The sequence below is a fragment of the Mustela nivalis genome, assembly GCF_964662115.1.
Source record: "Mustela nivalis genome assembly, chromosome: 2".
Lineage (NCBI taxonomy): Eukaryota > Metazoa > Chordata > Mammalia > Carnivora > Mustelidae > Mustela > Mustela nivalis.
In genome coordinates, this window is record NC_139021.1 from 18,688,670 (window position 1) to 18,715,094 (window position 26,425).

Below are 26,425 nucleotides of genomic sequence, written 5' to 3' on the forward strand. Positions count from 1 at the left end.
TCTGATGTGATAGGAGTTTTTAAGGCCAAAGCAGTGAAAGCTCACCAAAGTATGACATAATTTTTAGCCCTTCAAATTGCTACCTGTTCCCTGACCACCTTTAGTCTGCTTTCCCTTTTGTTCAGAGAAAGGGTAGATGGTATCTTTTCAGGCTATTCAACACAAAGGGAAAAAGGACTCTCATACCCCATCCTACAATCTGACTTCATGGAAATTAAAGTCAAACTGAATGGAACATCGAGGGGCTAGCTACTTCCCTGTGAAATAAATTAAACCCCAAAATACACAATGACCTAAACTACTGGTTAAATTCATTGTTGCAAATGTGTATTCCAGTGGGGACTTCCATTCACTCTTCAAGAAACTGCATTAGAATTCTAGGGCAGCCTCAGAGCATAATGAATGGAGAATGCAGATTCCCAAAGTAACTCTTTTGGCCAAAGTAGCAGATGTTACACACAACCACTGACTCCAGGGAAATATGTAAAACATGATTGGAAATGTTGAACATAGGGAGAGAGGAGGCCAAGTTCAAAACAGGCCAAGTTCCATTATTTCTGGTGAATGCGACTAAAAAGTTTGTCTGAATCAGTGCTAATCACAGGAAATACTTAGTGTTACCATATGCCTGTTCTTTTTATACTGATGCAATATTTATCACTTCTTATCACCATAACATACAACATCTCAGGAAAAAGGTATCTGAATGAGTACAGCTATAGATTTTCTCCTACAATATGAAAAGATCTTTGGGGTCTAAAATCAAGGGTCCTGATAACAGCTTCCCTCTCTAAAACCCCACATTTTGTTAGTGCATATGTCCATCAGTAGTAATAAATAAGATCTTCATAAACTTGAAGTCTCTAAAAATGAGGAAAGCAAACTTCAGTGGCTAGTTTCCATTTTAGGGAAAGGAAAAAAAAAAGAAAGGAAGGGTTTGCTATGTCAAGATGTACCCTGCCTTGTACTTGAACAGCTGGCATGTCTCCTCCCACTCAACAAGGTCCCCATTTCTTGAGGACTAGAACCATGGCACATCTTTACCTAGAGAATAAAGATCTAACTCTCATTCCTCCATGAAGTGGCAATGATCCATCTTCCCAGCACCATCCCCTTTCCTTCCCATGTTCCCTGTATGCCAAGCAACCCCGGTTATTTGACATTTCCAAATGAATTCTGTACTTCTCTGTTAAAATGTACTGACTCAGGCTAATTGTTCCACACAAATGCCCTTGCTCAAACTCTTTCCTTTTATAATATGCCCATTCTTTGGTGTCTTTCGTAGCCAGTATCTTGTCTATGAAATCTCTGGAGGGCCTCCAGAACCTGAATCACTCTTTTCTTCCTCTATGTTCCTACAGCACTGTTGTTTCAATGTTTACTTTTAGAACGTATCCTGTTATGCCTTTATTTAGAGCTAGTGGTGTCATCGCCTCTGTTTAATTAGAAGCTTATTATTTAATAATGTTGTACGTATCAGTGTATACTTCGTGTTGCACAGACACTTAATAAGCATTTTTGAGTAAAATCATCGATACTAGCCATCACAATGACTAATAAGGTCTCAGCAAGCCCAAACTAATTATCCAATAACAAAGTGTTGCTTAAATAATTATTACACAGACACAAAACAGAATACTCTGAAGTCATTTAAAATGAGTCATAAGAGATTTCCAAGTAATCACTTTTTTTCTTTTCTCCTTAGTAGCTTTTTCAAACTACTTACAACCATCCCAAACTCCCAAACTCACCACCTTTCTCTTCAACTCTTTTCAACTCCCATCTCTGACACACAACTCTCCCATAGACATCTCCACGAGGTTGTCCTATGAGCGCCATATCCCAACATTTTCCAGACTGAAGCTGTAAATGTCCTACCCCACTGTACCCAGCATGCTCCTCCTTTGCTTCCTTTCCCAATGGACAGCCTCACCACCATCCAAGTAAGAAATTCAGAAAGAATTCTCTTCTCACTTTCTATATTCATTCAATCATCATAGCATATAGAATCCACATCCTCAGTATTTCTTAAATCCATTAGCATCACTCCATCCCCATAGACAGTACCCTATTTCAGGCCACCACCATCTCTTGTCAGGGTTCCTGAAACTGTCTCGTAACCAGTTTTCCTGCCACAGTTATGCCATATCTGTTCCCTATATAACAAGCACAATAGCGTTTATAAAGTGTACGTCACACTCGTCCTGAAAAACCCTTTCAGTGCCATCCCAATGCCTTCAGAATAAGCTAAAAAACCCTTATTATGGTGTCTGGGTTCCATATTAGGGTGATACCTACTTACCTGTATGAGTTTCATCTTTCAAATATTCCCTTTCTTTCCTTTCCATGTTCCTGACATCCTGAAAATCTCTGAGTCTGTTAAGTGATCCATTCTGTCCCACACTGTGTGGCCGTTGGTTATGGAGTTCACTTTGCCTATAACATTCTCCTTTCTTCCGAGACCACCTACTATACCTGTTAACTGCACCTGGCTAACTCCTACTCACATTTCAAAACTAAGATTAGATATTGCTCCTTTCAGGTATCCTCAGGCCTACAAGTCCAGTTTGGGGGGGTTTCTTTTTTACTCCCAAAACATCTAGAAACTCTATCATAATACCCAACCCAAGGCATTCTGTTACATGTCTACATACTGCATTACAAAATTCTTGGGAACAGATATTGTGTCTGCGTCCACCATTCATCGAATCAACAAGTAGTATTGTAGTACTGGCTCTAGAATTACGATCAATAAAAAGCAAAACCAGGTTATGTGAGTTCCTTCGGGTCTCTAAGAGCCTATTGAGGGAAACAGATATTGATCAAGTGGTCATACACAAAACCGAACTCTGGTAAATACTACAAAGGAAAATTAGGTTTGATGAAGCCCTATCATGAAGAGATTGACCTAGTCAGGATGCCCCAGGCAAAGAAGACCTTCTTGCTTCTGGAGGATATAATGACTGAGGGGAGATCTGAGACTAAGAGGTAATTAATGGACAGGGAGGAAATGTTCCATTTTAGGGAACAGCATGTGTCAAGGCCCCAGGGTCAGATTCAAGGAACTGAAAAAGAGTCAGTGTGATTGGAGCACTAAGAGAAAAAATTCAGATTAGTTAAGGCTGGAAAGTAAAAGTCTAAATGTTCAGATTTGCATACTAGCCCTATAGTCATGGAAGGATTCCGCACAGAGATGATGTGATCAGACTTTTGATCTGAGAGATCAGTCTGACTGAAGAACAGAGGATGGACTGGATGGACCCAGGAATAGATGTCAGTATGCCTGTTAGGATTCTGACTATGATCATAACCTCAATGGCAGATAATGGAGGCAGGGATTACATTGGTGGTGTTGGACAAAGAAAGAAAGGGAATACTTGAGATATATTTGGGAGGTAAAATTAGTAGACTTGGTATGTATTAGATGTGGAAGTTAGGAAGAATAAATTCCCTAGAGTGGTATCTGGTACAGAGTAGCATTGTAGGAAGTATCTATCCAATAAATACTTTTAAAAATATACACATATGAACCTAAGTACAAATTCCAGTTCTTTCACTTACTGGATAACTTTATCAATTCAACTTTTATGTGACTAAATTTCTTCATCTATTAAATGGGGACAAAAATAGTAAAAAAAACTCTTAGGGTATTTTCACCAGATAAAAATGTGAAAATTCACATTAAGCACTTAGCCCAATCCTTGTTATTTAGCAAACACTCAATATATGTGAGTTTTTAAAATATGTATATAACTTCTTTATATTATTATTACATAAACATGGATAAAAATATATTAAGGATGTAGATCAGATTTTTTAAGAGGATTATTATTATTCATATTGTATATGAAGAAAGTAAAGAAGGAACCAAAAAGACAAAAACTATACCAGAAAAACAATAGATACAATATGAACATATTTATGAATTATAAAATTATGTGTCTTTTTAAATTTTTTTAAAGTTATGTGTCTTATGTATATATTTTAAACAAATGTTGAATGTTTTCAATAAAAAAAATGTCTTATTAATAAGACTATCTTCTTTACATATGCATATTTTAAAATCTTCTCTGTAACATACATGTTGCTTATAATAAGAAAAAAATAATTTGAAATTCCATTTTATATTTCACCTTCTGCAAGTATAAAGAGCCTTGAAGTATCCATTTTTTTATGCAGTGACTTTGAAATTTTATTCTCTTACAGCCTAATCTAGCCATTGGTATCATCTAGTACTCAGAGTTAATTTCCCTAGATTTGAGGACACTAAATTTTCCCCTAATCTTGCCTGTATTTCTGTTTTAAACATTGAAGAGCCGAAATGCAAAAGAACTTCAACTATGTGCGTATCTAACTATAGTGAAAGGAATATAATATTACTGAAGACAATGGCAGAGAAAATTAACCAAATAAAGCAGATCTTTGTATTTAAACAGTGTGAACTCACAGCCAATGACAGATAATGGCCCCCCAAAACTGATGTAATTAAATAAGAAAAAATAGTCTGTAATAATTACCCCTACTTGTTAATCAAAATTCCCCCCAAACACAGTGGAAGCTTGCTTTAATAATGCATTTTGCAATCAAATGGACAAGCAGAGGAAGGACAAAATTAGGAAACTTATAATATTGAATTTTCATGTTATTTCCCCAAGCAAAGAAATCCTAGGTTTATAAACACATATCTAAAGATTATGAGTGCAAGCAAGCAATCTGATTAAAGGAACTATTTGGAAGAAAGAAAGCTGAAGGATATAACCTAAACTAAATGAAGGTCAAGACAGAATAGAATAAAATCATCAGAGTTTTGAGTTCAAAGATTTTTTTAATAACAATCACATTCGAGGTACTGTACTAAGTACATTGCAAATGATATCTCACTCAATTTGTCCGATCAACCCACTGAATCACTTCATGAGGAATCCAGACACAGAGAAAGGATGACACGTGAATGAATCCAGGTCCTTGAACTTTCTCTTGTTCCCACAGTGGGAGGGTTGAAGAAGAGGAACAAAACTTCAGATTTCACTTGAGAAAATCTCTGAGTATAAAGGGAGAGTTCTAAAATAGCATTTGGAAGTATCCTCATCCCTTAAGACCAGATGATTTTTGTATGACTTTGTTAAAAGAAGAAATTTGGATGGTACTTCTAACATGATAAATCTTGAACTCTGACTTACATTTGAGTGTGTTGGTTTTATCAGTAAAAGAGCAGACAGGCTCAAAGAGTTTAACTGAAAAGATTTTACAGAAGAGTCTATTTCCATAGTTGAGGGAGAGTTAAAAGGAAACCAAGAAACTGTAGTAAGGAACCCAGGGCTAATAATACCTCAGTCTTGAGTGGTGTCCTAAAGAGCAGCCTGTCAAGAGCAGGTAATGGATCTATGGGAATGGAACATAGCAACATATTAGGGATACCTTCACTGCCAATGTTTAGAGGGCTGGAGACATCATCTGAAAGAGAGTGAAATGGAACACATTTCAAGAAGAATACAACATTTAAAGCAGAAATACCAAGGGTATCCTCCTGGGTTTTGGCAGATACTGGTATGGTAACAATGATTTTTATCATGGAAAGATAGTACCTATTATTAACTCCAAATAGAGTGAGATGCACATATCATCTATCTGTGTTTGAAATAATTGTGAAAAAAGATCCCAGAGACTGGGTCGTCTGAAGATATTAAAAGGAACAGAAGCAAAACCCAAGAGATATTAAATTGAGACCGTTCCTGAACTGAAATATCCACAATTTCTCATTTTAGGAATGAGTAAAAGCTTGAGAGAAGCAATGCAGAGGCAAAGCTAAGTACACATTTATAAGCAATGATTATTTAGGATGAAACATAAGAGGGCTGGCCACCAGTCCAATAACCTTCCCATTAAGCCATTCTGTCATTACTTCCTCATGTCAGTTTAATACGGGTTAGGTTTAACATAATATTATCTAGAATTGTTCTGATGGTTTCCACGCAGAAATATTATAATAAATAAGAACGTGGTCCATAAACCGCAGCCCTGTTCCCTTTACCCTTTTCTACCAGAAAAGGAGACTACTACGAAACATACAAAGCAAAAAGATATACCTAAAAAGTCAATGGTGGAAATATGATAAAATCATGTAAAATGATTTTAGGCAAGAAAAGAGGTAAAAAGCAACAGAGAATGGATGGGACAAAGTGAAAACAAATAGTAACACAGTAGATTTAAATCCAACTATCTCAATAATCACAAGAAATATAAATACTGTCCCTCTCAAAAAAAGATCATCAGATTGTATTTTTTAAAAAAGCATCATCCAACTTTATGTTGTATATAAGAAAACTTCTTTAAAAATAAACATAGGTAGAAAGAATAAAAGGATGTAGAAAGATATGTCACACAAACACTAATCAGCTGGACTATATTTATATTTCAAAGCAAGGAATAGTATCAGTATTATAAAGGAGCATTATCTAATGATAAATGAGCCAATCTATCAAGAGGGCACAACAATTTTAAATGTGTATGCCCCAGTAACAGTTTCAATGTACTTGAAAGACAAACTATTAGAAAGAATAAATAGACAAATCCACTATTTGGATCGCTAATTATAGCTAGAGATTTTATTACCTCTTTCAATGTTTGATAGAACAAGTATATAGAATATCAAAAGGAGGTAGAAGATTTAACAATATATTGTATATTAGTCTTAACTGTAATGTATTCAACACTCCAACCAACAAAAGCATACTAGTAAACATAGAAGTGTTTTTTTTTTTAAAGATTGTATTTATTAATTTGACAGAGAGAAATCACAAGTAGACGGAGAGGCAGTCAGAGAGAGAGAGGGGGGGGGGAAGCAGGCTCCCTGCCAAGCAGAGAGCCCGATGTGGGACTCGACCCACCCAGGCGCCCCAGAAGTGTTTACAGAAGTAAACACACAAGTAAACACAGAACATTGACCAATATGGGCCATATATGATGGACCTGAAAAAAAGATATGTAACTACTGAAGTCATAAAAATTACATACTCCAAGTACAACAAATTAAACTGAAAATCAATAATTGATAACTGGAAAATTCCCAAATATTTGGAAATCAAACATTACACTTCTAAACAACCAAGGAGTCAAGGAAGAAGTCAAAAGGAAAATTAGAAAGTATTTAGAACTGAATGAGAGGGGCTACTGGTGGCTTAGTGGGTTAAAGCCTCTGCCTTCGGCTCAGGTCATGCTCTTGGGGTCCTGAAATGGAGCCCTGCATCAGGCTCTCTGCTCAGTGGGGAGCCTGCTTCCCTCTCACTCTCTGCCTCCCTCTCTGCCTACTTATGATCTCTGTCTGTCAAATAAATAAATAAACTCTTTTAAAAAAAAAGAACTGAGTGAGAATAAAAATATAGCATATCAAAATATGTGCATGCTGTTAAGATAGTGCTGGTGGGGGTGGGGAATTTATACCTCAAATTCTGAAAGAGAAAGAAAGAAGGTGGCCTCAAATCAATGATCCAAGCTTCCACATTAATAAACAAGAAAAAAAAAAGAACAAATTAATCCTAAATTTAGCAGAACAGAAAATAATAAAGGAAATTTTAAAATCAATGAAACAGAAAATGTAAAAACAACAGAGACCATCAATGAACTCAAAACCAGATCAACGAAATTAATAATCCTCTAGCCAGATTGATCAAGAAAAAGGACACAATTTGCCAAAATCAATAATAAAAATAAGGATACCACTAAAGATCCTACAGGTACTAAGAATAGTAATAAGTGAATATTGTGAACATCTTTATGTTAATAAATAGCATAAAAACAAATAACAACTTAGAGGAAACAGAAATTACATAAAACACACATACTACTTAAAAGGAAATAGATAATCTAAACATCCTATATTTAAGAAATTGAATTTTTCATTAAAAACCTTCTCATACAAAATACCCAGCCCCAAATGGCTTCACTGGAAATTCCTACCACATATTTAAAGAGGAAATAATGCCAGTTCTACACAAATCCTTCCAAGAAAGGAAGGAAACATTTCCCAACTAGTTCTATGAGGCCAGAATCGCCATGAGGCTAAAATCAAAGACGTTACAAGAAAACCAAACCAATAGCCCTTAAGAATACTGATGCAAACATTCTTTAAAAAAATTTTAACAAATTGAACTCATCAATACATGAAAAAGATAATACATTCTGACCAAACATTTATTCCAGGAATGTAAAGATGATTTAACATTTGAAAATCAATGTAATCCATCAATAGAGGAAAGGAAAACATATCATCCTTATACATGCAAAAAAAATCATTTAACAAAATTTCAACGCTTATTCATGATTTAAAAAAAAATAAACTCTTAGAAACCTTAGAGGAAAAATTCTATACATAATAAAAAGTATTCATAAAAAAAATCTACAACTAACATCATCCTTCATGCTTTACCCTTAAGGATTGGAACAAGGCAAAAATACCTCCCCTCACGTCATCTATTTAACCTTGTACTGGTGGTGCTAGTTGATGCAGTAAAGCAAGAAAGAAAAACAAAATGCCAGCAGATTGGAAAGGAAGAAGTAAAATTTCCTTATTTGCAGGACACATAATTGTCTATACAAAATATCCCCCCCAAAAATATTAAGTGAGTTTTGGAGATGTGGATAACAAGATCAACACAGAAAATCAGTTGTATATCTTATATCTTATTATAATTGAAAATTTTATAATAGGCCATTTACAAAACCACAAAAATATGAAAAAATAGAAATCAATTTAAGAAAAACTATGCAAGACTTGTAAGCTAAAGTGACAAAATACTGCTGAGAGAAATTAAAGATCTAAATAAATGGAGAGAAACACCATAGGCTAATTAAGATGTCAGTTCTTTGGGCACCTGGGTGGCTCAGTGGGTTAAGCCTCTGCCTTCACCTCAGGTCATGATCCCAGGGTCCTGGGATGGAGCCCCGCATCGGGCTCTCTGCTCAGCAGGGAGCCTGCTTCCCTTCCTCTCTCTCCGCCTGCCTCTCTGCCTACTTGTGATCTCTGTCTGTCAAATAAATAAATAAAATCTTTAAGATGTCGGTTCTCCCCAATCTATAAATTCAATGCAATCGCATTCAAAATTCCAGTAGTCACTTCTGTGAAAACTAGAAAGCCTATTCTAAAATGCATATGAAATGACAAAGGAACTAGTATGGCCCAAAATATTGACAAAAAACAAAGTCAGAGGATTTACACAACCTGACTTTAAAGTTTACATCCAAGGTACAATAATCAAAGGAGTGGGGTATTGGTGTAAAGACAGATGTATAGATCAATAGCATAGAATAGAGGCCCCAGAAGTAAAACAATGCATCTGTCTGGTCAATCCATTTTAAGAAAGATACTAATGTAATTCAATGGGGGAAGATAATATAGTCAAGAAAGAATGTTTCAACAATTGAATATCCAAATGCAAAAAGAAAAAACAAGTATGAACCTCAACCCTTGCATCATACCACATGTAAAAATTAGTTCAAATGAATCATAGACTTAAATATAAGAGCTAAAAGTATCAAGTTTTAAGAAAAACAAAAATCTTAGCAATTCTAAGTTCAGCAAAAATTAAACAGATTTAATAAATAGGTCCCACAAAGCACGGGATACAAGAGAAAAAAATTGACAAATTTGACTTCATTGAAATTTAAGTTTTTGCTCTTTAAAAGACACTGGTAACAATAAAGAATACTTACAATAACGAGAAGACAAATATCACCAAAAATATCTATAGGGACAAAAGATTATAGTTTACCAAAATAAAGTATACAAATGGCAGACGAGCCTGTGAAAATATGCTTATCTTTCATCATCGCAGAAATACAAACTAAAACCGCAATGAGATATCCTTACACACTCCACAGAAGAGCTAGAATTAAAACGAGGGTCAATACCAATTACGGACAGGTACATGGTTGTCCTACACTGTTCCTGGGAATGCACACTGGGAAAGAGCAACCATTTCTTTAAAAGTTATGCGTATCCTTCCCACAACCTCAGACTGAAGAAATACCAGAACATTAGTTTACCTTTTACTCAAAAAGCGGATTTGTTCCTAACAAACCCCAATTGGAAAGAATCTAAGCTTTCATCCACATCTGAACAACCCCACAAACGGTGACTGTAGTATCCTCCACTTTTTAGAAATGTGCATCATCATGCTTTGCCCTTCTGAAACGCCTGCATTCTAACCTGATCTCGCGAATGGAGAGAAATCCGGGGCGGATGGTCACTTTTACGACAAAAGGCGAAAAGCAAAAATCACCGTCCGCATGGGTTTTGCGGCAGCCGTTATCAGAGGCCGCCGCACGCCCGTAGCCCCGGACGCTCACAGGTCTGGTGACCTTCGGTGCTTTATCTCGATGTATTTTGTGCCCGTGTTAGCAAGATGTGTCCGAACGGGTCACAGAAGTCTGAGAGGCGATTTCTTTGGGTCTGAGAATGCTTAAAATTTTGTCCATATCAATTAATCATAATTGCGTCTTTGCTTTTATGCCATTTTGGCTTTCGAAGTTCTCATGGAAATGCTGTACTTTTGGCGGTGTGGAAACCTGTGTACATGCGTAATAAAACACAACGCAGCAATAAGAAGGAATGAACTGATAAAAAGCCAATGATATGAATAAATCTTGAGAATATTTTGCTAAAAGCAACCAGGCCCCCAAAAAACAAAAAAATATACCACATACTGTATAATTTCATTCATGTAAAATTCTAGAAAATCCACAATTATAGTAAAAAAATAAATCTACAAAGAATCAGGAAGAAGAGACTGACTTCATTTTTTTTTTTTTATAGGTTTATCTATTTTAGAAAGAGCAGAAGAGCGTGAGCAGGAGGGGCAGAGGGAGAGGGGGCGAGAATCGCGAGCCGACTCCGTGCCGAGCACGCAGCCCCACGCCGGCCTCCATCTCACCACCCTGAGGTCACCACCTGAGACGAAACCAAGAGTTGGATGCTCAGCTGCCTGTGTCGCTCAGACGCCCCAGAGGAGGTTGACTTTAGAGGTATGTAACGGGACTTTTTAGTGGGATGAAAATATCCTGATTACCATAAAGGTTACACAACTGTATATAATTTCCAAAACTCAGAAAGTGTTACACCGAAATTAGTGAATTTTATTGGGTGTGACTTACACTTCAATCATGTTGACCTTTTAAAAGTGCAGAAAAAAGCCTGCAGCTGTAGCGATTTGTCCATGGAAATTTTTTGTTGAAATGTAATCGGCAGTGGATTGTCTTAACTTTGAAAAGGTAATCCTTTGCTGTTCAAAAAGTTACATGCAATGACACATGATACGATAATGAAACTGTACTTAAAATACAGATTATTCTAAGGAGTCAAGGGACGGACACCAGGTGTCATTGAGGATATAGGGCAACTCTAACTCTCATACACTGCCATGGGAATTGTACCCAACCGGCACAACAGCTTTGGAAAATTCTTTTAAGCTGTCTATTAGCCTTGAAGATAAACACATCTCATGACCCAATGGCTTTTCATGTATGTTTGTATGTAATAAAAATAAGCTCTTCAGGGCCACTGGGTGCCTCAGTCAGTGGAGCTTCTGACTCTTGATTTTGGCTCAGAATAGGAACTCAGGGTCCTGAGCTCAAGTCCTTCTTCGGGCTCCCTGCTCAGTGGGGAGTCTGCTTGAGGATGCTCTCTCTTTCCCTATCTCTCTGCTCCTCACACCATCTCTCTCTAAAATAAATAAATCAGGGCGCCTGGGTGGCTCAGTGGGTTAAGCCGCTGCCTTCGGCTCAGGTCATGATCTCAGGGTCCTGGGATCGAGTCCCACATCGGGCTCTCTGCTCAGCAGGGAGCCTGCTTCCCTCTCTCTCTCTCTGCCTGCCTCTCCATCTACTTGTGATTTCTCTCTGTCAAATAAATAAATAAAATCTTTAAAAAAAATAAATAAATAAAATAAATAAATCAATCTTAAAAAAAAAAAGCTCTTCCATCAAATAAAATATATAATAATTTCATAGATGCTTTATCCATAACACCCCCAAATAAGAAATCCATGAAATGTCTAAAACCAAAATATAGAGAAATAAATTCTACTATACTCACAAAAATGGAGTAAATTCAGCAATAAAATATGGGTGGAATATTCAGCAACAAAACAATGAATGACTGCTATCCACAACAATATAGATAAATATCATAAACAATGTTAAGTAAACAAACAAACAAAAGCGAGACCCCAGTTCCATTCAAAGTAAGTTAAGAATAGGCAAAATGAATCTAAGTTGGCAGAAGTCAGGATGGTGCTGACTTTGGTGGAAAATATTATCTAGAAGGGGGCATGAGGGAGACTTGGAGTGCTGAAAATATTCTTTCTTGATGTGGGTGCTGGTGATATGGCCATATACACATCTAAAAGTTCTTTGAAGTTGGTTTAAAATAGAGCTTCCCTATGACCCTGCAATTGCACTACTGGGTATTTACCCCAGAGATTCAGATGTCGTGAAAAGAAGGGCCATCTGTACCCCAATGTTCATAGCAGCAATGGCCACAGTCGCCAAACTGTGGAAAGAACCAAGATGCCCTTCAATGGACGAATGGATAAGGAAGATGTTGGTCCATATACACTATGGAGTATTATGCCTCCATTGGGAAGGATGAATACCCAATTTTTATATCAACATGGACGGGACTGGAAGAGATTATGCTGAGTGAAATAAGTCAAGCAGAGAGAGTCAATTATATGGTTTCACTTATTTGTGGAGCATAACAAATAACATGGAGGACATGGGGAGATGGAGAGGAGAAGGGAGTTGAGGGAAATTGGAAGGGGAGATGAACCATGAGAGACTATGGACTCTGAAAAACAATCTGAGGGTTTTGAAGGGGCGGGGGGTGGGAGGTTGGGGGAACCAGGTGGTGGGTATTATGGAGGGCACCGATTGCATGGAGCACTGGGTGTGGTGCATAAACAATAAATTCTATTACACTGAAAAGAAATTAAATTTTAAAAAATTTTTAAAAAAGAAAAAAAGTTCTTTGAAGTGCACACTTAAAATTGGGGCACTTTTTGTGTGAATTATAATTTAAAAGATTTTGAAATTTTAAATCATGTTTTAAAAATTTATGAGAAAGAGAAAAAAAATCATAGTCTTAGACCGATAAATACTACTCTTGTTCTGTGGTTAAGACCTGAAGGGAGAATGCTTTTGGAACATTCTTTTTGTAAGGATCCCTCTGGAGGGTATTAGGGAATTCCCAGCAGCAGATCAGGTGAGCCTGCAAGCCATAAGAGAAAAAAGCTCATATTTTATGAAATTAAAATGTCAAAACTTTGCTTCTTTCTCCATTGGTTATTTCTTTTTAGTTTCCTATAAGGGTTGACAGTGGACATCTGTCATCTTGTCCTGACTGGGAATCAGCAGATTATCTTTTAAGGCCCCTCTACTTCTGAGTAGTGGTGTATGTGGAGGGGTCAGTTACCCTCCCTGTGATTTCAAATTATCGATTGATAAGAATAATGTTACTGGCAATAATGAGAACAGCTCCTGTCTAATAGCTCCTGAAAACATGTGCTGGTCACAGCGCTGGCATCTTTGTACACAGTTCCTCCAAGGTAGATAGGCAATAGAAGAGTATATTCTCTGGAATCAGATTCCCTGAGGTAAAAACCTGGTTCTGCTTCTTTTCAAATGTATAAACTTGGACCCTGGCCTCTTCATCTGTAAAATGGGAATAAAAAAAAAATACCTTGCTCCCAAGATTGTTGCTAGGATTAAACAGATTCATATTAAAATATCGAGAATATACCCAGCACATACAAAGGGCTATAAATGTATTTGCTAAATAAAATGACAAAAATAACTTCAAAGATGCGAAAAGTGCAAGCTCACGGTGCTAACAACGTGCCCCAAGGGTGACGCAGTGAGAGTTACACCGTAGGGGCAGACAGTGAGATCCTGCACTGTATTTTGGGCTTTTTTTTTTCCTTTTAGAAGAGTAAAAGGGGCACCTGGGTTTCTCTGTTGGTTAAACCTCTGACTCTTGATTTTGCCTCAGGTGATGTCAGGGTTGGGAGATCCAGCCCCGTGTTGGCTGCATACTGAGCATGGAGTCTGTTTAAGATTCTCTTTCCCTCTCCTTCCGCCTCTCCCCTACCCCTGTATACACACACCTCCTCTCTCTCAAGATCTTTCTCTCTCTCTCAAAAATAAAATCAACAATGGAGTCAGACTTTTTATTACCATCATGCCCTGGTAATTCAAAATAATGTCAGAGATAAAATATTTTCTCGCTGTTCCTGAACCCCAGGAACTTTGGACATCCCAGCATTGAGGTTTAGAAAAAGCCTTGAGTGACACAACTACAGATTCACAAGCTGCAATTCAAACCCATATCCACCAAATTTCAAAGTCTGTACAACCTGAACCTGTTCTAAGGGCCATTTTTGTTCTTCAGATACATTTTTTGGGAACCCTACCTGCTGTGTATAATATTTTACATCATCTTCTTTGAGACATTTTTTACTCAGGAAATAAATAGTATCTCCCACGTTCTGGGTTCTGTTCTAGCCACTGGGCATATAGCAGTGAATAAGACAGTGTCCTCTGTCTCTTAGAACTGATATTCTAGTAGGGTGATAGAGAAAAGAAACAAAGGCATTGTTTTCAGATGACAATAAGTAAATGAGGAAATAAACCAGGCTGATAGACCCAAGATGTGCTGCCCAACACAGTAACCCTTAGTCACATGTGCCTATTGAGTATTTAAAATGTGATTAGCATAAATTGAATTGTGATCTGTGTGTAAAACACATATAGATTTCAAAGACTAGTACTAAAGAAAAAGGGTGAAATATCTAATTTATGTATTTATGCATGTTGATAAAACCAAGACTCTTTCATGTGTAAAACAACATATATCCTATGTCCAGTATTCTTTAATATTTTCTATACTGCAGATTTGCCTATGATGAATTTTCTCAGATTGTGTTCATCCGAAAAAGTCTTTATTTCTATTTAATTTTATTATTTTTAAAATATTTTATTTATTTATTTGTCAGAGAGAGAAAGAGCAAGGAAACACAAGCAGGGGGAACAGCAGGCAGAGGGAGAAGCAGACTCCCCGCCGAGCAGGGAGCCAGATGCGGAACTCGATCCCAGGACCCCGGGGATCAAGACCTGAGCCAAAGGCAGACATCAACTGACTGAGCCATCCAAACATCCCTTATTTTATTTTTTTAAGGATTTTATTTTTAAGTAGTTCTATACTCAAAGTGGGGCTCAAACTTAAAACCCTGAGATCAAGAGTAGCATGCCCTACCAACTAACCCACCCAAGCATCCCTCTTTTATTTTTTTAAAGTTATTTTCACTGAATAGAGAATTCAGATGGCTTTTGTTCATGGAGCCTTTTAGTCTTCTGGCCTACATTGTTTCTGATTAGAAATCCCCAGATTTGTATCTTATGTTCGGAATGGAATATGTATTTCTTTTCCCTGGCCGCTTGTAAGGTTTACTTTTTATCATGGGTTTTCAAAACTTTCATTATAATGTGAGACTTTTTCTTGCTGCACCTGCTTGGTGTTCCATTGAGCATCTTTAACGTGTGGATCGATACTTTTCTTCAAACTAGCCAATGTTTTTTCAAATAATTTTCTCTTTTTTTCCCTCCCCGTTTTTTTTTTGTTGTTGTTGTTGTTTTTTAATATTTTATTTGTTTGGCAGAGAGTTAGAGAGCACAAGTAAGCAGAGCGTCAGGGAGAGGGGGAGAGAGAGAAGCAGGCTCTCTGCTGAGCAGGGAGCTCGATGTGGGGCTTGATCTCAGGACCCTGGAATCATGACCCAAGCTGAAGGCAGCTGCTTAACCAACTGAGCCACCTTGGTGCCCCTCCCTCTCTCGTTTTAATGAAACTTTAAGTACACATATGTTGATAATTCATATTTTTTCCTGGCTACTAAGGCTCTGTTCATTTGGTCTTTTTTCCCTGATTTGGTCTTTTTTTCCCTGATCCCATAGTTTCCATAGTTGATCCCATAGTTTCCACTTTCAAATTCAGTGCTTTTTTCTTTTCTTCTTTTTGTCTAATCAGTTGTTAATCCTCCTGGTGAGATTTTCCATTTCAGGTATTGTTTCATTTCTAGAAATTTCATTTTTTAAAATCCTTCATTCCTCTCCTCATTAGGCTTATTAAAATCCGTGAAGGTATTTATATTAGCTATTTTAAGATCCGTGTCTACTAATGCCCTTACCTTTGTCATTGTTAATATTCTTCATAGTGAGTGACTGATGCTTCTCCTTGCATTCAGTTGTATTTTTTTCTACTTCTTCATACGTCCTGTATTTTTTTTTTAAAGATTCCAGTTACTTACTTGAGAGATAGTGAGATAGAGCACGAGAGGGGAGAGGGTCAGAGGGAGAAGCAGACTCCCCGCCGAGCAGGGAACCTGATGCAGTACTCGATCCTGGGACTCCAGGATCATGACCCGAGCTAAAGGCAGTCACTTAACCAACTGAGCCACCCAGGCACCCCTGTCCTGTATTTTTTTCTTTTATTAATTCCTGGGTGTTGTGTATTTTGACGATGTTGAGTGCTGGATTTTTTTTTTTAAATATACATTCCTTTAAAAGATATTGGACATTATTTGGGCAGGCACTTCTATTATTTGTTACTCAACCTGAGCTTTTAAAAGTTTTCTTAGAAGCTTTTTCTAAGGCAGGTTTTGAGGGGCCTTGACTGTAGAGCTAGTTTATTTTCTCTCGTAAGACATGACCCTCCCCTGTTGCCACTGAACTCCTCAGGGTTTCAACAAGGACTCTTTACTCTGGTTGACCCAGACTCAGACATGTCGCAGCCCTGCTGTGTTCCAGGAACTCCTCAGTTTACAGTCGGGTGGTTATTCTTTGCCCAGCCAGCCTCGTGGGCTCTCACCGGTTACATCTGCGGCTTAGTAGTCAACACCATCCTCAAGGGGACCTTTATGCAGATTTTGGAGCTCTTTCTCTAGGCGGTTCCCTCCTCCCTGGAACTCTGACCCTCAAATTCCAGACACCTAACTCTTCCAAAATTCCAACCTCTGTCTCCTGCCTTCACTTCCATCTGAAAAGTGCCTCCAGACAGAAAGCCCAGATGTTCAGAAAGTCCACGATGCTTCCCTTCTCTCCTGAATCACAGTCCTGCACTGCCTCTGGTCTAATGTGCAGGAACAGGTATCCCATCAGCTTCAAGTTTTCTCATCATTGGCTGTGAGAAGGTGTGCCCATCACGGTGACTCCATCACAGCCAGAGGCAGAAGTAAGCCTGCATAAAATCTGACAGTTTATAAAAATAAAAATGTTGTACTTCTAAATTTTTAATGAAAATTAAATTAATTAAAATTAAATTTTAAAATTTAAATTACATTTTTAATTTTTAAATAATTTTTAAAATTTAAATTTAATTTTTAAATTAAACAATTCTTAAATGTTTTATTTTCAAAAAAGTAAATTAATTCCAAGAGTGTCTCATCATAACACATACTTAACATAGTGTCTCATCAACCTAGCTTTCAAACTAGTTTGCAACTTGGAACGACCAGAGTTCCTGCTTTAAACAGTCTGGGATGTTACTGGATGATTCTACTCCGCAGTCAAGCTTGAGAACCACTGATTTAGTATACTGAAGTAGTCAGTGACTGACACCACACTGGAGGGGTGGATGTAGTGTATTTGGGGGTACAGGAGTGTTAGGGTGCATACAGGACTGAGTATACTTGTATAGATGGAGTTTGCCCTCTCCTGAGCTTTCTAGATCAGTAGCTCTCAAAGACAGTTGTTGGAGAAACCCTGATCAAGATAAATGCCTGCCAAAGGATATTTTTGCAGATCAGGATGTGCCTAGCCAGGCCTAAGAAAAGAGTAGAGAATGCTGTTCAGGTGGTAAGGGCCATGAGGAAGTAGCTTTTTATAAATGTGTAAGGGCCTACAGTTCATGGATCAACCTTTTGATCATCTGTTCAATAATGAGAATCAGAGTGGCTACACCAGAATCAGATCAGAGAAGACACATATCTGGAGTGCCAGGGCTCATGCCCCACTCCTCTGTTCTACAGTTGCTTAATTTTTTCAGACCAAAGCCACCACGTAAAGGAATATTGATGGTTAATCTATCTCTGTTGAATCAGAGATTGAACTGAAAAACTTCACACCCTAAACTGAATTTTCTTCTCTGAATATACCCAGAAAGAATGAACATATGGAGGAAATACACATCCATCAGTATCCAGTATCTCCTCTGTGTCAGCTAAATAACAGCCCCAGTCATCTTAGGGGATAGGATAGCCTCATTATAAAGAAGAAACCAAGGAAAGCTTTAGAACCTTCTCTCTCATAATTTTACTCAGTGAGCACAGAGGAAAAATACAACTGATTAAAGTCTGTCTGCCTAAGGCCAGCCTGGTGTCTCTTCGCTCCTCCTGGATGGAACTGCTAGGTCTCCACTGAGCACACAGCATCAGAACTACTTCCAGCTAAGGACCATTCCAGGTCTAATGTCCTATGGTTCTGTTGTTACAGCATCTTGCCCAGTTAGGCAGCCAATTAATGTTTATATAATATGACGTTTTCTTGGGTGCCTGAGTGGCTCAATCAGTTAAGCATCTGCCTTCAGCTCAGGTCATGATTCCAGGGTCCTGGGATCACATGCCACGTCTGGCTCCTTGCTCAGCGGGGAGCCTGCTTCTCCCTTGCATGCTGCTTCCCCTGCTTGTGCGCTCGAGCACGCTTTCTCTCTCTCTCTCTCTGACAAATAAATAAAAATCTTTTAAAAAAAGAATATGACTTATTTTTTCTTCATCTCACAGAGGAATCCCTCCCAGCTAAAGAAAGTCCCTTAATTTTACCCATGAAAACACATACAGGCTGGCATTATGCAAAGCATATAGGCATTGGACAGAGCTGGCTTCAGATCCCAGAGCCAACTATTTCTAGCTACGCGAGTGTGGGCATATTACATAAAAATCTCAAAAATTTATTTATCCCATTTATGAAAGGAGAATGAAAACATAGTGTCTGGGTCACTCAAGGTAACAGGACACTGATGACATCCCAAATTTGGTCATTGAATTTTGTAATTTAATACAAGGACTATTCACAGTGGTGTTGGCAGGGTTTAGGAGAACCCACAGTGTGGAGCAATTATGACACTGAGCCTGAAGTGGGGACAGAGTTACCAGACCTAGCTGTATGGAGAAGAGAGCTTAACCGAAGCTGAATGTTCTGGAAGAGGGATGCAGCCAACCCAGAATGAGACCCAGAGAAGTAAATACCTGACCTCAGTCTGCTCTCACCTAACCAAACCCAACAGGAAGCTAGAGGACAAAGGAGCAGGGTAGGGAAGAGTAGAGAGTAGAACTTGGAGTGGGGGCACATTATTAGTACAGTACCCACGTAACGTACCCTGAGGATTAAATAGCCAGACTGAAGTGGATTACTGTGTGGCAGCTCTTTTTTCTTTCCCCTGGTGCTTAGCTCCTTTCTCTTCGGTCAGGTCTCCTGTCACTCTTCTTCTCCTCTGAATCTCCTCCTCCCCCTTCCCTGCCCGGGTCTAATTCTTCCCAGAGGCCTGGCTCCAACCCTGACCACCCAGCCTTTACTACCTCCATCTGTTCTTGACATACTTGCCATTCTTGAAGAATTGTAGTGTCGTATTCTTCTACCTGGAGGGCTGTCTGTCCCTGGCCAAAACCCCTTTCCCCCTACCCTGAAAACATCCACAAGTGAAGGAAATGGGGAAAGGGATGAATTCAGGCCTCATAGGATAAATACCACCCTTATTAAAACTTGTATTCTAGGGGCGCCTAGACAAATACCACAATGTTGTCAAAAAACATTTAGGTCTTTATTCCTTGCCTGTTGTGAATGGCAATCAATCAATAAGAGGTCAGTAACAACTAAGAAAGAAAATGGGAGCGAGAGAGAGGGAGGGAGGGAGGGAAGGAAGAAAGGGGGAAAGAAAAAAAAGAAAGGAAGAAGCAAAATGAAAGAAAAAGGAGGGGTGAAGGAAAGTAGGTCTGGCACATGATGTTCACTCATAGGTGAATAGGTACTTGAGGTTTAAAGATAAATATGGGTCACTGTTAGCTAAAAGTCTTTGGAAAGCAATGAAAAAGTGTTTGGATTACCTCCTTTTTTTCACTCAGGTCCCCTCATCTCTCCTTTTAAGCAAGGCTAAGGGTGGATCCAAGACTCCTAGTCAGAGGAGTCTCTAGGAAGCTTGGCTATGTACCAGCGTAATCCAAGGGTTTGTCTTTCTGTTGCTAGGCCTGATTTATCCCACTAATATGTGTTGAGTCACGTCCTATCAGTGTAAGTTCTGTGATCATATTCGAACCTCATGAGATAATATTATGCCATAGGAGATAATATTATTCCCAGTTTTACTGATGAGAAAATTAAGGCTCAGAGAGGTTAAATAATTTTTTGAAAGTCACATAACTAGAAATAATGGAACCAAGATTCCAAAAATATCTACCTTTCAGATATTCTAATTTTGATATCGCAGCCATAACAGAATAAATTAACTAGCTTCCCAGAGAACCTCTAGTCTTGGGGCCCAGAAATTACCCTTAGGGTGTAAGCCAGGTATCCAAGACTTTTCAGTTTGTTTTGGCCCAGATGCCAAACAAGGTGACTCAGAGAGTTGTGACTGGGGCAGAATTTACAAAAATGTATTTACAACCGATCAGATCCCAAGGATGAGAGTCTGATGTAATGGAAAGGAGTTTAAACACCTGGTGTTTAGACCCAGCTGTATCAATGTTAGATGCTGGTACAGTTATCTACTTACCATATTTGTTAGGAAGCTCACATGACGTAAAGTAGAAAAAAATCCTAAGAACAATATAATTAATTCCTTTATTTAAAAAAAGAAGAAGAAAAGAAATGTGACAGAAATTTAAAGAAGGTGCTGTTTAACCTTTCCTAAAAACATTTGGTGGAAGCAGTATTTTAGACCATTGATTACAATGAGAGTTTTCGTCCATCCTTGGTTTTCATTTGTTCTGGCCTTTATTTTCTGTCACTCATTAACATGAATCATTAAGGTCTACTTCAAGGTCTTGCACAAACTTATATATTCAGTATGATCAGAACTATGTTAAAAAGATAAATGATTCATTTAAAAAAAGAAACACGAAGGGAATACACTCAAATGCTAGGATTATCGCTGAATGATGAGATTTTTTGTCTTTTCATGAGAGCATTCTTTTCATAATGAACACATATTATTTCCTGAGTGAAAAAAATAATACCCGCTCATTTTGAGTCCTGTTAGTTCTCACTCAAATATGTATTTTTAAACAAGCAACAATGAAGTAATCGAACAAATAAAGAGTGTCTCAAAAAGTTCTTATCCATAAATACAATCTACTTAGAAATACATCAGAAATGAAAGGAAAAAATTATTCTGCCAAATGTACTCATGTACAAATGTAATTTTTATGACTATGACTTTATTTCTGGGGTGGTACTGATCTTTGAATGAGAAGTCAGAGGCTTCTCCATAGGATACTTCAGTGTTGTAAAAGGTCTCAAATTATTATCTACCCAGCATTGTGGCCACAGAACAGAATAATCTATAATCAGCACACGCTATGAGCTACTCAGAAGAAACACCTGACTATCTACCGTAGCTGGGGTTTTCTTTCGGGTGGGTGTTCATTGAACTGGGCATGAAGTTAGAAGAGTGGATGTTGTAAAGTTCCATGTATATATTCTATTTCCTTGGAATACAGGAAAGTTTCCACAGTCCAGTCATGAGGACCAAGTTCAAGGTGTATCCCCCGCCCACACATACACACACACTGTTGCTTTAAATACTCAATATCAGCTGATGCCCAGTCTTACTGAAGGCTGGCTGAAGGCTGAGGTTCTTCCCCACTCCTTCATCAACTTCAAATATTTGTTCAGCTGCTACAGTTGAAGCCATTTTTCCAGGAGAAAAAAATAAGACAGAAATATTTGTGTTTAAACCTAATTGTCGGATGTTCTGGATGCTGCAATGGCCTACGTGAAATAAACCCAAAATATGAGTAGGCAGAGGTGACTGGGAACATGTTCTGGTGATGCCACCATGTTTGTAGACAGTTCACCACCCAACTGGAAATTTATTTATATGTCATCATTACCTTATGAGACATGAAAAGTTTTCATAATCACTTGTCATTTTTTGCTGTTTGACAATCAGTTTATTACTTTCCTTCTGACTCTGTTGTGTTTTTCCTGATAGACTATCTTTACTCAGCTACTGTTTTGAACAAAGCACTGTCATCTGTTGTGGTAAAAGGAAGTATTAAAGCAAATCTGTTGGCACTTTTATCTTTGCTTCAACCTCCTAAGGGAATGTGAAGCATGTGTGATTCCTCTTTTAGAACGTTTGCTTTACATGTCATTGCTATAGTGTACTTCTGTCATTTTTTAATCATGACAATGATATAAAATTTTTTAAATACTTCTCATAATTTTCTCATGTAATACCTATAAGATTATTGCTGGTTATGTTCTATGATGTAGATATATTATAGATACCCAAACCAGGTCTACATTTTTTATTCATTCTACAAACATGTCAAGTACTGGTGAGTTAAATCCCTAGAGGGTGAGTTTTGACAAATGAAAGACAGGAGACGGGAAAGAACCTTGTCAGTTCCAGTTCAAGATAGTGACACAGGAAGATCCTGAACTCATCTCTTCTTACAGACACACTGAATCTATGGCTATGTATAGGATAATTTCCTCTGAGAAGTAAAACAATTAAAACTCCTTTATATCAGGCAAATGAAAGAGAAACCACATTGAAGTGGGTAGATAGACACGAGGGAAAAAGGGAAAAGGAAAAGAAAAAGGAGAAACAACAACAAAAAGATGGCACTTGTTTCCTTTTTTTCCTTTTTTGGCAAGTGCCATCCTTGTACTCCCCAATTGCCCAGCTTCAGCCAGTGGGCACCATCTTTGCACTTTCCCTCCTCCATGCTCCAAAGCACCTCTATCTTCCAGAGGGGAACTTACACACACCAGGGTTGATGCCCTGGTATTTACACATGGTGACCTTGTTTTTGTAGCTACCACCCGGGAAACACCCCTTGATCACCTGGCTTAGGAGGCCAGGAGGGCTTGCACTCCTGGGTCCCATGGGGCTGTAACATTTGGAGACACAGTTCTGGGTAGACTACCACTCAGGGCACTGGGAATATAATGCCTATGAATAAATTTAACCAAGGAGGTGAAAGATCTATACACTATAAATTATAAGACATTGGTAAAAGAAATTGAAGAAGATATAAATAAGTAGAAAGATATTCTGTGCTCATGGATTGGAAGAATTAATATTGTTAAAATGTCCATAGTGCCCAAAAGAATTGAAGAATATTATATTTATATTTATAATGTATATTTATAACTTATAAATAATTATAAATTTATAATTTATGATTTATATTATAAGACATTGACAAAATAAATTGGAGATGTAAATAAGTAGAAAGATATTCTGTGCTCATGGATTGGAAGAATTAATATTATTAAAATGTCCATAGTGCCCAAAACGATCTACAGATTCAATGCAGTCCCTAGCAAAATTCCAGTGGCTTTTTTTTTTTTAACTAAACTAGAACAAACAATTCTAAAATTCGTATGGATTCACAAAAGACCCCAAATAGCCAAAGCAATCTTGAAAAAGAACAAAGCTGAAGGCATCACATGCCCTGATTTCAAACTATATTACAAGTCTATAGTAATAAGTCTATAGAAATCAAAACAGTATATATATTAACACAAAAACAGACACATAAATCAATGGAACAGATAGAGAGCCCCGAAGTAATCTCATGCATATATGGTCAATTAGTTTATGACAAAGAAGCCAAGAATATATGAGGGGAAATTGTAATCTCTTTAATGAATTGTTCTGGGAAAATTGGGCAGTAACGTGCAAAAGAATGAAACTAGAACATATCTTATCCCATACCCCCAAATTAACTCAAAATGGCTTAAAGACTTGAATGTAAGATGTGAAACCATTAAAAACTCCTAGAAGAAAATATAGTAAACTCCCTGATATTGATCCTAGCAAGAGTTTTTTTAGTTTGACACAAAAAGAACAAAGGCTATGAAAGCAAAAGCGAACAAGCAGGACTATATCAAACTGAAAAGCTTCTTCATATCAAAAGAAATCATCAACAAAATGAAAAGGACTAAATGAGAGAAGATACTTGCAAATCGTATTATCTGATAAGGGGTTAAAATCTAAAATATAAAGAAGCCATACAACTCAATAGCAATAAACAATCTGATTGAAAAATGGGCAGAAGGTCTGAATAGGCATGTTTCCAAAGAAATACAGAATACAGATCAACAGGTACATGGAAAAGTACTCAGCCTCACTAATTAATCACCAGAGAAATGTAAGTCAAAACCACAATGAAGTATCACCTCATATCTTTTAGAATGACTGTTATCCAAAAGACAAGAAATAACAGGCATCGGCAAGGTTGTGGAGAAAAGGGAGTCCTTGTGAACTATTGGTGGCAATGTAAATTTATGCTGCCACTGTGGAAAACATTATGAAGATTCCTCAAAAAAATTAAAAATAGAACTGCCGTATGATTCAGCATTTCTACTTTTGGGTTTTTATCTGAAGAAAAATGAAAACACTAACTTGAAAAGATATATGCATCCCATGTTCATTGCAGCATTATTTACAAGGAAAAAAACCTAAATGTCCATTGATGGATGAATGGATAAGGAAATTGTGTGTGTGGGCGCGCGCGCGCGCGTGTGTGTGTGTGTGTGTGTGTGTGTGTGTGAGAGAGGGAGAGAGAGAGAGAGAGAGAAACGGAATATTAAACCACAAAAACAGGATGAAATCTTGCCATTTGACAGCATGGGTGGACCTTGAAAGCATTATGCTAAGTGAAATAAATTAGAGTGAAAGAAATACCTTATAATCTCTCATATATGAATTCTGGAAAAAAAGGGGGGGAAAGCTCATAGATACAAAAATGGACTGGTATTTACTGAAAGCAGGGGAAGGCAGTTGGGCAAAATGGGCAAAGGGACTCAAAAGGTACAAACTTCCAGTTATAAAATAAATAAGTTATGGGGATGTAATGTACAGCCTGGAGACTATAGTTAATGCATTGAATTTTGAAAGTTGCTTAAGAGTATCTTAAATATTTTCATCATGGGAAAAAAAGTCTTTCACTATGTATGGTAATTAATATTAACTAGACTTATTGTGATCATTTCACAGTGTATAAAAATATTAAATCATTATGTTGTACACCTGAAACTAATGTATGAAATTAAGCCTCAATTTAAAAAAAGAAGGAAGTCATCTCCTCTATTTTTGTTTTGTTTTGTTTTGTTTTAAATTTTATTTATTTGACAGAGAGATCACAAGTAGAGAGGCAGGCAGAGAGAGAGAGAGAGAAGCAGGCTCCCTGCTGAGCAGAGAGCCCGATGCGGGGCTCGATCCCAGGACCCTGGGATCATGACCTGAGCCGAAGGCAGAGGCTTTAACCCACTGCCTCTAAATTCATTCCACAAACCCATCGTGAGCATCTAATATATTTTAGGTATTGTACCTGCTTAATGATATTATATGGGTTTTGCATGTAGGCCTGATATTCCTGTTTCTTTTTATGGTGAAAGTTTTTTTTTCTCCTTTATCCTGGAAGCTACTTAAAAACTGGAGTCAATGGGAATAAAATAAATGGGCTTGCATGCAAAATATCTTTCCAAAACAGCCATTTCTTTTAGTGATAGCAAGTCTTGGAAAGCTTGCTGAAAGCTATATGACTCTTTTAGAATACACAGGAGCTCATCTTCCCACAATGATAGTATCAGGTGAAGAAGAAATCTTAGAGATCAAGATGATTACGAGGGCCAGGACATTTTTAAAAACTAAGAACCAATGCAGAGATGACAAATTTCCAGTTTTTTGTTTCCAAGGAGAGCATTCAAAAGTAAACTCAAACTATTACTACACAATTTCATAGTATAAAGAATGTTTTAATACCATAGGAAGGAAATGATCTCATAATTCTAGAATTCTGTTATCAATTTAACATTATAAAAAACTCATTAAATATTATTTTCTCATTTAACTTTCACTCTGTTTGCCCTAATACTGGACCTTTCAGTAAGATCTAAATTGTGAGCTTTGGCATAGACTCTGTTTTCTAAGAAAATTCTGCTTATTCTGTGCTATTCTTTTATCCTCATTTTAGAGATTAAGACAAATGAGACTCAAGCAGGTTTGTCCAAGGTTACATAGCCAGTAAACTGCATCCCTGGGATTCAACTCCAGCTGGCCCAATATGTCTGATTATTCTGCAATTTTTCATTGTCCCAGTTTATTTGTTCTGACAATATAGAATCATTTAACTTAAAACAATGGCTTATAAAT

The 26,425-nt window shown here is 37.5% G+C and overlaps 1 protein-coding gene across 1 annotated transcript in view; it reads left to right on the forward strand.

The window, feature by feature from the left end:
• Positions 1–10,351: 10,351 nt before the first annotated feature.
• LOC309858148 (uncharacterized protein) overlaps positions 10,352–26,425 on the forward strand; it is a 64,851-nt gene continuing 48,777 nt past the window's right edge. Inside the window, exons 1-2 of the mRNA XM_082718951.1 lie at positions 10,352–10,445; positions 10,811–11,019. Coding sequence (XP_082575077.1) covers positions 10,968–11,019 — 52 coding nt within the window. The 5' untranslated portion in view covers positions 10,352–10,445; positions 10,811–10,967. The remainder of the gene's footprint in view (positions 10,446–10,810; positions 11,020–26,425) is intronic.